This window comes from Dipteris shenzhenensis, chromosome 28 (assembly GCF_047967505.1).
Source record: "Dipteris shenzhenensis isolate YYH24624 ecotype China chromosome 28, Dip_SZ_1.0, whole genome shotgun sequence".
Lineage (NCBI taxonomy): Eukaryota > Viridiplantae > Streptophyta > Polypodiopsida > Gleicheniales > Dipteridaceae > Dipteris > Dipteris shenzhenensis.
Genome location: NC_141623.1, coordinates 12,556,876 through 12,567,453, shown reverse-complemented (window position 1 = coordinate 12,567,453; position 10,578 = coordinate 12,556,876). Strand labels below are relative to the sequence as shown.

The window sequence follows — 10,578 nt, the reverse complement described above, 5'->3', positions numbered from 1 at the left end:
CTTTTGTTAGATATGCTCAACGCCCCACCCTCCTGGTATCCACCAGTGGTCCAAGGTGCTCAAGTTGTAAGGCCCCCATATGAGGAGAAGCCATGTGTGAGCCTAGGACACTGGATGGATCCTGACTTGCATGTTAGATGAGGTCTATCAATGAGACCGTTGATGATAGAAAGGTGATCTATGTGAGTCTAGTGTATGGGCTAGGCAGGGTAGGTAAGCTGGTAGCACAACGAGGCACATTGTCTTGATTGTGTGGGATCCCCTTGCTCTTGCTGGGGTTTGGGCAACGGTATAGGAAATATTCCCTGAATATTCCATGGACGACTAGTTGGTTCCACCGACTAGGTTGACTGGTCGGTTTCGCTTCGGATTCGACTACCATTCTCATAGCTATAAAAAGGCGACCTTCCCAATCCATTGTATCAGATCAAATCTTCCAGCTAGTAGCTCTTCACCTAGTATCTGTCTAGATTACCATCTAAGCTCCATTGTGGGAGCACATGGGTGGATGGATGCATCAATTTTACAAGCAAAAACCTATGAGCAGGTTTATCCGAGCGTGTTTTTCAAGAGATTTAAAAAATAGTATTTCTTTAGGAAACATGGTATTTTCACTTTTATTTTATACAGGCTAGTCACTCATTCATTTTTACATAACATAAATCTTCTTATTCATAGACATCCGTTTGTACCCTTGTTATTACCTTAAAAAAGTGTTGAAAAATAATTTTTTAAAGAAACATCCCTCATGATCACTCTCAATGTAATAATATTATACATAAATAATTACTTATTAAACACATTTATATCATATGGCAATATCTTTCTAGTGTTTTTATAGTATTAATAACAAGATATTTATGGACATGTTTTTAAAGAAGTTTAAATTACTATAAACAAGTATTAACTTGGGCTTAAATATCACTTTCATAAAATACATGTAATATTTAATACTATATATGCAAGATTTTCCAAAATATAGCCTCATCGATGTGCTCAAATGGGGCTTTCCAATCAATTTGAGTGGCTGAATGACTATATTTGGACATTGGATGTGAAAAGTTATGTCACTTTTAAAAGTACTGTCCAAGGTAGTTTCGCCATCGAAACTACTTTGGAAGACTACTTCAAAGGGGTTTCGCTAGCGAAACTACCTTGATGGCTTGCTTCAATGAGTTTTCTTTGGAGAAGCCCTTTCATGAAGATAGGTTGAGAGAGGTTTTTCAATGTCACCCCCTATTAAGTAAAAGTTGTTAAGAAGGATCATAAGGGAATTTTCATGAAGAAGTTTACTCTACATGTGGGTTTCTTCAAAAGCCATCCCATTCTATTCTGACCATTCCAAAAGATTCACGTAAAGATTCGTGTATAAAATAGGCATTGCTACAATACTTTGCATATTTCTAAGTGAAACTATGTTTACTTCCGATTCATTTTTGCCATATTTTTACATAGTTGGAAGCTTTTTTTTTCCTTCGCTCAGATGCTCGGAAGATTTTGCTCAGAAAATGCTCATCCCCTAGGTGGACAGAGCCATCATCTGTACTACATCAGTATTGAAGGAAAACATTTTTTTTCTCCAGTTTGCTGTGTACTCTCTATTCTTTGTTCAGTTTCTATTCTGTTGCGTCGTGTAATTTAACATGGTATCAGAGCCCAAGCGGCTCTAAGGATCGAAGAGTAGAAGAGAGGCGAGGGCTTCAATAGCATACGGAGTAATGGCAAGAAGCGGCTCGAGTTCAGCAGCATACGGAGTAATGGCATCAAGAAGTGGCTCGAGTTCAGTAGTTGCACCAACAATACCAACAATTCACGCATTGAGGATTCACCCACCAGCCTTCACTGAAGGCAAGCTAGATGGTACGAACTATACTCTGTGGAAGTTTAAAATTACTGCTATTTTGGATTCGTATGAGCTTCTGGAGACAGTACTAGGGATTGACCCAAAACCATAAGAAAACCCTGACCCAGCAAATGCGGGGAGAATGATACCTCCTAATGCCAACCTTCTACGAGCTTGGAAACGCAGGAACGCAGATGCTCTGTGTGCCCTAGTTACAAGTACTACTGATAGTGTTTTGACCTTGATTCAGCATACATATAAGGCATCTGTGGCCTGGAACATATTGAAGAGTCAGTATGAGATGCGGAATCAGACAAGCATCCAGAACCTGGAGAATCAGCTCGTAGCTGAGAAGTTTAATGAAGGAGAGACAGCAGAGGTGTTCATAACCCAAATCAAAAATCTACGTGACCAGATGGCTGGTGTTGGGATACAAAGGACTAGTGAAGAGCTAGCTCGACAATGTCTCTGGATATGTCTACCAAGGTTTGATGGATTGGTAATAGCCCTTAACACTCAGGTGAGACCCCAACCATTGACATTTGAGGAGTTATGTGCTTTACTTATGGAGGAGGAATTGAGGCTTAAAGCTCGAGATGGAGGTGGCAATGGGGATGCTATGTTCTTTGCCACTGCGAAAGGCAAAGGTGGTTCCTCCACCAAATGTGAGTCCTCTAATAGCGGTGACAAAAAGAAGAAGGGCGGCAAGAAGAAGTTTCAGGGAGAATGCTTCTACTGCAAGAAGAAGGGCCATGTGATTGCAGATTGATGGGTCAGGAAAGCAGATGAAAGGAATGGTACCCTGAAGAAGACAGATAAGGGGAAAGAGACAACTAACATAGCAGAAGCAGAGTTGGATCTATTTCTAGCCATTGAGGAAGAGTGTTCCTCAGTTCAAGAAACTTCAACCACTGATTCATGGGTGTTGGATAGTGGTGCCTCCTGTCACATGACCTACAAGAAGGGTCTATATTATTCCATGCAGCCTCTACAGGAACCCATCATCATGACGGTTGAAAATAGTGCGAAATGCCCTGTTAAGGGTACAGGTACGGTTTCATTTGTTTCTGTAAATGGAGATGTTAAGAAACTATCTAATGTGATGTATGTTCCACAAATCAAGAGAAATTTGCTATCAGTTGCTTTCATAACTAACCTTGACCATGAGGTGAGGTTGAACAAGAGAGGAGCAAAAATTTTGGATAGTGTTGGCAATCTTCTTGGCATAGGAGTAAGGAGGAACAACTGTATGATCTAACTGCTCTTACAGCCACCACTGGAGTGGGCACAAGCAGACTTTGGCACGAAAGATTTGGCCACATCGGATTTGTAGTGCTGAAGGAGATGCAGAAGCAAGGTATGATTGCTCACTTACCTGCAGTAGCAGAAATCAAAGAACCATGTCAAGCTTGCATGATGGGCAAGCAACAGAGAAAGGCATTCCCACAAGAAAGAAAGAATAGAGCTATTTTTTATTGATCATTGATGACTATAGCAGGAAGATGTGGGTGTACTTTCTTCGCGAAAAGGCTCAAGCTTTTGGTAAATTGAAAGAATGTCGACAGTTTGTTGAAAATGAAACAGGGAGAAAAGTGAAGAAAATCAGATCGGATGGTGGTGGTGAGTTTGTTTCTATAGAGTTTGGAGATTTTTGCAAGACCAAAGGGATCAAGCGACAAACAATGACATCACATACGCCTCAACAAAATTCCATTGTTGAATGCCGAATGCAGACCACCGTGGAGATGGGGAGCTGTATGTTGAAAGGTGCTAGACTGAGGCTAGACTACCAAACCACTTTTGGGCTGAGGCTATCAATACTGTGGTTTACATCCTTAATTGCAGCTATACAAAGGCACTCAAATGTAAAACACCACATGAGGCTTATAGCCGTAAGAAGCCATCTGTCTCCCACTTCAGAACGTTTGGGTGTGAATGCTATATGCATGTACCAGACGAAGAGAGAAACATGCTACAACCAAAAAGCACCAAATGTATCTTCTTAGGCTATTGTGATGGGAGAAGAAAGCCTATAAGTTGTATGACCTAGAGGAAAACAAGATCATCGCGAGCCGTGATGTGATGTTCAAGGAGCAGCCACATGGAGTGGAGGCAGAGAGGAGATCATCCACTTTATCATCAAGCGAAGACGTAATTCACTATGGACCTGTCCTAGGCCAGAGCTATAAAGGAGGAGGAAATATCAGATGATGAAGGTATAAGTCACCAACCTGTTGTTACACCACCGGAAAAGCCATTGCTGTGATGGTTAAGGCAGCTCTACGACCATGATAGCCAGATGCCTATGTCTATTGAGCAGCATGCAGATGGACCAAGCGGTCTCAGAGAATCGAGGAGCAAAGGAGGGCTTCTTCTCACAACAAAGAGTCAATAATACATTTCTAACTTAGAAAGCATAAGCATACTCACTAGACTCTAGAATAGTCAATATGGCCTCGATGGTGGCTGAGATTATTGTAAAAGTAAAGGAGCCTGTGAGTTTGGAGGAAGCACTTGCAGACCGAGATTGGAAAAATGCTATGCAAGTAGAATATGACAACATCATGAAGAATGAAACTTGGGAGCTGGTAGATCAACCTTATGAGAAACCCCCCCCTGGAGTCATGGGCCGTTCAATAGATCCAAAGTCATGGCCCGTTCAATAGATCCATAAACCATGAATAATTTTTTGTGGAAGTTGCAGTACCAGTGGTAGGGCTGCCTACCTACCAAGGTGGCAACCCATGTTCAAGTCCTCCTGCTTGCAGGGTAGAGCGAGGGTGGGTGCCCCTCGATAGGCTCAAACGGGTGTGTGGGTGGGTGTGTGAGTTTTTTTAATTAAAAAAACATGCTCATCTACTACTAACAACTCCTCTGAGTACCCATTGCTTTTTTTCTCCAATAAGTCAAGAGTGTTAGTAAGTAACATAGTTTCATCATAGAAAAGTAGTTTGCATCGAACTTGCTATGCACAACAATAGTGATGCACTAGGAATGATGTGAGAAAAAAATGAATGGATTTTCATTTTCCTTGTAGTTTTCATTGCATTATTAAGTTACTAAAACTCTTTTGATGGTTTTGCACACTTCAAAAATATAGGATACTCATTCATTGTATTTTTTAACATTAGGAATTGGATAATAATTTATACAACACATTTGAACACAAAGCTACAATGATGCCCATTGTATGGTAATACTAATAATACATCTCCTCATCATGAAATAATCATGTAATTCTTGGATTCCAAAGCTTAAGACGACCACTATCTATAAGATAAGCTCACTCCTTAAAAAAGGTCACAATGCATGCCCATGTGTGAATCCATATAATGTTGACATTTGTAATGTCACAAGTATTTATTAACAATATGAGGTAAAGAAGAGATTCAAAAAATGCACTCATGAGAGGACATGAAAGGAAGACAAGAGACAATTGTTACAAACAATGGGAAAAGTACAAATTGGTAGGCACATTTGTTGTGTTACAAATTGAGCACATGGACCTTAATTTTTGTTAGACTATTGTCTAGTATTGTAGTTATACACTTTCAAGGTCTATTGTGAATGTATACACCTAATCAAGCGTTGGGGTTTTTTTCATAAACTTATTCAAGTATATATGAATTGAGTGACTTGTACTATTCATGAATAAAGTGGACAATACAATATGCTATTATTTGCCTATGTATCATGGATAGTACAAGTCACTCAATTCATATATATTTGAAGAAGTTCATGTGTACAAAGCTTATGATCATAATATAATCAAACATTTTTTTCTACCCAAAAAAACTATTCATGATAGGTAAAATCCCCGACAATATTTATGATCATCAAAATAAACATAAAAGACTAATAATAGAGTAGACTTGATTGTGCAAGTCTCTTTTTGGTGCTTCAGTGTATAAGTCTAGCAAATTTTCCCAAATTTATGTTTACTATACTTGCAAAATTTCCTTTAAAATAGCTTTACCGAATTGTATGGGATTTATCTATAACTTTTCAAAGTTGAAACTTAGCTTTTCTTATAATTTAAAAATCATAGTTGCAAATCCTGGTGCATGTACCAAACTTTTATTTTTATAGAAGAATTCAAAACTTATGAAATTTTCACTTATATTTAAACTAAGAAAAATCATCCCTGGTTTCAAGTTACATTAGAAGTTCTTATCTTCACTACAGTACTACTTTTGGTTTTTGTGTGAGTATTTGCTTTTTGAGTTGGGATTTCTTAAAGTTGTCTCGTCTATTAATCATCTCCTTGTTTTGTCCACTCTATAAGTCTAGGAAGCTATGTGTGCTCTCATAAACAACATCTAGTCTACTAGAACCAAATAATAATGCTTATCATAAACTTAGCTTTTCTTATAATTTAAAAATCATAGTTGCAAATCTTGGTGCATGTACCAAACTTTTATTTTTATAGAAGCATTTAAAACTTATGAAAGTTTCACTTATATTTAAACTAAGAAAAATCATCCCTGGTTTCAAGTTACATTAGAAGTTCTTATCTTCACTCCAGTACTACTTTTGGTTTTTGTGTGAGTATTTTCTTTTTGAGTTGGGATTTCTTAAAGTTGTCTCATCTATCAATCATCTCCTTGTTTTGTCCACTCTATAAGTCTAGGAAGCTATGTGTGCTCTCATAAACAACATCTAGTCTACTAGAACCAAATAATAATGGTTATCATAAACAATCTAGCCTCATTTCTCTATTTCTTGATATCTCATGAGGGTCGGTCCACTTGAAGTGATTTTATATTTTTGAAACGTGTTACTTTGTCTCATTATAACATTAAATGATGTAAACATTTCATGAAAATTAGTTTTAGGTTTATATTCTATTAACAAGGGTGAGAGCTTCTGAGGTGTAGAGAAAGTCAATGAATGATGTATATGGCATCCATTTGTAAGGCAGTGAGATGGTGAGAGCTTGGCACAAGGGGGGTGAACAATTGATTTCAAGAAGAGGAAAGGTTGGAGGTTGATATTTAGAAAAACAATGGAGCAAGATTTACATTAAGAGCCAAGTGCATAGAGTTGGTTAGTTTGGAGTATTAAGGACATATTATAATCTTCCTTTACATGATAGGTAAAATCCCCAAGATTATTTATGATCATCATAATAAACATAAGAGATTAATAATAGAGTAGACTTAATTGTGCAAGTCTCTTTTTGGTGCTGAAGTGCATAAGTCTAGCAAATTTTCTAGAAATTATATTTTGTCTACTGGTAAATTTCCTTAGAAATAGATTTATCTAATTGTCTGGGATTTATTTATAGCTTTTTAAAGTTGAACCTTAGCTTTTCTTAAAAATCATAGTTGCAAATTGCGGTACATATACCAAACTTTATTTTTGTGGAAGCATTCAAACCTTATGAACATTTCAATTATATAAATCATCCCTGGTTTCAAGATACAATATCAGTAGATCTTATCTTCAATACACTACTACTTTGGTTTTTGTGTGAGTATTTTCTTTTTGGGTTTGGATTTCTTATAGTTGTTTGTGCTATCTTGTATGGCTAATAGTAGCTAGTTGTCTCCTTTATTGTTCATCTCCTTGTTTTGGTCGACTCTATAAGTCTAGGAAGCTATGTGTGCTCACATAATCAACATCTAGTCCACTAGAACCAAATAATAATGGTTATCATAAACAACTAGCCTCATTTCTTTATTTTTTGAACTATCATGAGGTATGTCAACTTGAAGTGATTTGATATTTTGAAACGTGTTGCTTTGTCTCATTATAACATTAAATATTTTGTGAAAAATGGTATTAGGTTTATATTCTATTCACATGGGTGAGACACTCAGAGCTTTTGAGGTGTCCAGAAAGTCAATGAGTGATGTATATGGCATCCATTTGTAAGGCATTGAGATGGTGAGAGCTTGGCACAAGGGAGGTAAGAAATTGATTTCAAGATAAGGAAAGGTTGGAGGTTGACATTTAGAAAAATAATGAAGCAAGATTCACATTAAGAGCCAAGTCCTTAGAGTTCATTAGTTTGGAGAATTAAGAATATGTTCCAAAAGGTATGAATCTTCCTTTGCATGATTTCGTCACGACATGTGGGTGGCAAGGAGCAGCTATCACAGACCTAAAGACTATACGGTGCTTAAAAGGAGCTGGCAACCTATGGTTTTAATATACCATGGGAGTCTTTATCAAATAATTTGATATCAATTTAACAATTAGATCTCCATTTTATACGCAACTTTGCCGTGCTGTACTCTTCTCCCTATTTTTTGCAACGTAAGCTCTTCCAACCGACCTGCATTAGTACACAAATTCTTCGTCTTTCGGCTATCAGTTCCTTGGTAGACCGCTTGTTGCTTGCAGTCGTCTGATCCGCTCTTCTCTTTTTATCCTGCTTGTTGCTTGCAGTCGGTACGTCTCCGCTCTTCTTTTTTGATCCTGTAGGTTCTCAACATGGATATACCACACTTGCGGAACGTTTTGGAACTTAGTCTCAATCCAATCAATAAACAGTTTCGACATACTCCTCAAATCCAGCAGGAGGTCGAACGTCTTCCAGGAAACAATGGGAATGTATTTGCGGACCATGATCAAGATGCTGAAAGAAACCTCGGGCTTCGCACTGACGAAGTCCGTCACGTGGGGAAATTATCTGAAGCTGTGCGGGAATGCAAGCTGTCTAATTTCAGCTGTGTTGCCTGCGAAGATTTACGAGAGGGAGCAGTGGTCAATCTGGCAATCATCGACAATCATCTTTACATTGTTCGCCAAACGGGAGAGATAAGGGCCGTAGACCAACTCGACCTATCCGCAGCAAGTAGTTCATTTGCCACGAGCAATCCCGACGTAAGTGCAGTGGCCGTCGAGGGAAAAGGAGTTATCACCGCTCACAAAGACGGTAAGATCCGAGTCTGGCAACGCTCCCTAACCGGCCGATTACATCACGGGCGAGTGGCCACGATGCCTTCAAGCAAAGCATACCTGAAGAACTACATATTGGACCGCAAGTATTTACAAGTGCGGCGCCATGTCAAGCGGCCGTGGATGGAACACGCCGACAAGATCAGCGCATTAGCAACGAGCGGATATGGGCTTTTGTATTCTGCTTCATGGGATAAGACCGTGAAGGTATGGAACCTGAACGGGATGAAGTGCGAGGAATCCTTCAAAGCGCACGATGACGCAGTGAATGCGATAGCGGTGGGGAAGGAGGACGGGCTGCTGTACACAGGGTCGGCAGACAAGATGATAAAGGTATGGAGAAGAATGCCGGGGCTGAGGAACAGGCATAGAATGGAGGTGGCTTTGGAGGAGCAGGGATCGGGGGTGAATGCGTTGGCTTTGGCGGGAGGGAGGGTGTATGGAGGCGGGTCGGATGGGCGAATCAAGGTGTGGGAGAAGAGGAGCAGCTTGTGTCTGGAGGCGAAGGAGACGCTGGAGGGAGGGCATCAGCAGGCGGTGCTGTGCTTGGAGGTGCATGGGGAGTCGTTGCTCATGAGCGGCTCAGCAGACAAGACTATTCGAGTGTGGAGGAGGCCGAAGCCTGGCTGCGAGTGCTCTCACAGTTGCATAGCTATTCTGAGAGGGCATGCTGGGCCGGTGAAGAGCATAAGGGCTTGCATGCCACAAGAGTTGAATGGCGTGGGGGTGTTATACTCTGGCGGAATGGAAGGCGCCATGAAGATGTGGCTGCTGCTGAACGAAGATGAGGACCCTTCACTACCCGATCAGCGGCAGCAGCAACAACAGCAGCTCATGTATTCATCACGACCCACTCATGATCTTCATTCGCACTAATTCTCTTCCTCAACAGCATGCTCCATTTAGCTCCGTCTAGCAGCAGCATCTACAGAAGTTCATGCATCCTCTCCCTCCCTTCGCAACTCCTTGCCGGCTCAGTAGCAGACACCCTTCATCTTCATTCGCTCTTCTCTTCCTCAACAGCATGCTCCATCTAGCTCGATATCTTCCTTTGAACTTCCTCACCAGCATGTCCCATCTAGCTCATCAGACAAGATGTTAAAATTGCTCCGCATATTCTTCACCAATCGCTTGATCTCACACCATCCCGATCAAATTAAATGTCATCTACTTTTTGTCTCCCAATTTGCTTCGCCGCTCGATCACCAAACAACCATGCAAACACTTCATTTTGAACACACAGTCAACCTCTTAAATGTGGGTTAGTAGAAGTTTAAGGGCTTCTCATGTGTTTACGGTTTAAGGTTTTTGTTTGCTTGTGACGTCCTAAATGTTTTTTTGTCTTTTATCCTAAAGCTTTTGTCTTTTGTTAGGGATCTTTCTTTGTCTCTTGTATGACACCACATTTATATTACTTTTGCCAAAATAGTCACTCTTCCCCACTTTTATTTAATGGCCCATCCACCACACACACACACATTCACCTTTTCACCTCTTTTCTCTCTTCTCTTTCACTCATTGATGTTCCTATCGTTTCCTTTCACAAGTTATTTAAAATATTTATCGAGCTACTTACACTTGGACTTATAATGACACTCCAAAAGGCAGGGCCATAGTGGGATCCCCACCTTGTTTATTTAAACAAGGTTGCAAAACTAGTATGGCCATGCTTTAATGATGAAAGGCAGGGCCATAGTGGGATCCCCACCTTGTTTATTTAAACAAGGTTGCAAAACTAGTATGGCCATGCTTTAATGATGAATTATACTAAAAATGTACATATATATAGATACTATTGATACCTGACATAATCTATACCGATGTATATA

At 39.8% G+C, this 10,578-nt stretch overlaps 1 protein-coding gene across 1 annotated transcript; it reads left to right on the top strand.

The window, feature by feature from the left end:
- The first annotated feature begins 8,251 nt into the window (after window positions 1–8,251).
- On the top strand, window positions 8,252–9,884 carry LOC147883182 (protein JINGUBANG-like). The gene has a single exon (XM_087400095.1). The coding sequence runs from the start codon at window positions 8,282–8,284 to the stop codon at window positions 9,623–9,625; it is 1,344 nt and encodes a 447-aa protein (XP_087256221.1). The 5' UTR covers window positions 8,252–8,281; the 3' UTR covers window positions 9,626–9,884.
- Window positions 9,885–10,578: the final 694 nt, after the last annotated feature.

Excerpts from the sequence above, each read along its gene's own strand:
- LOC147883182 (XM_087400095.1), top strand. The coding sequence starts at position 8,282 with ATGGATATACCACACTTGCGGAACGTTTTGGAACTTAGTCTCAATCCA.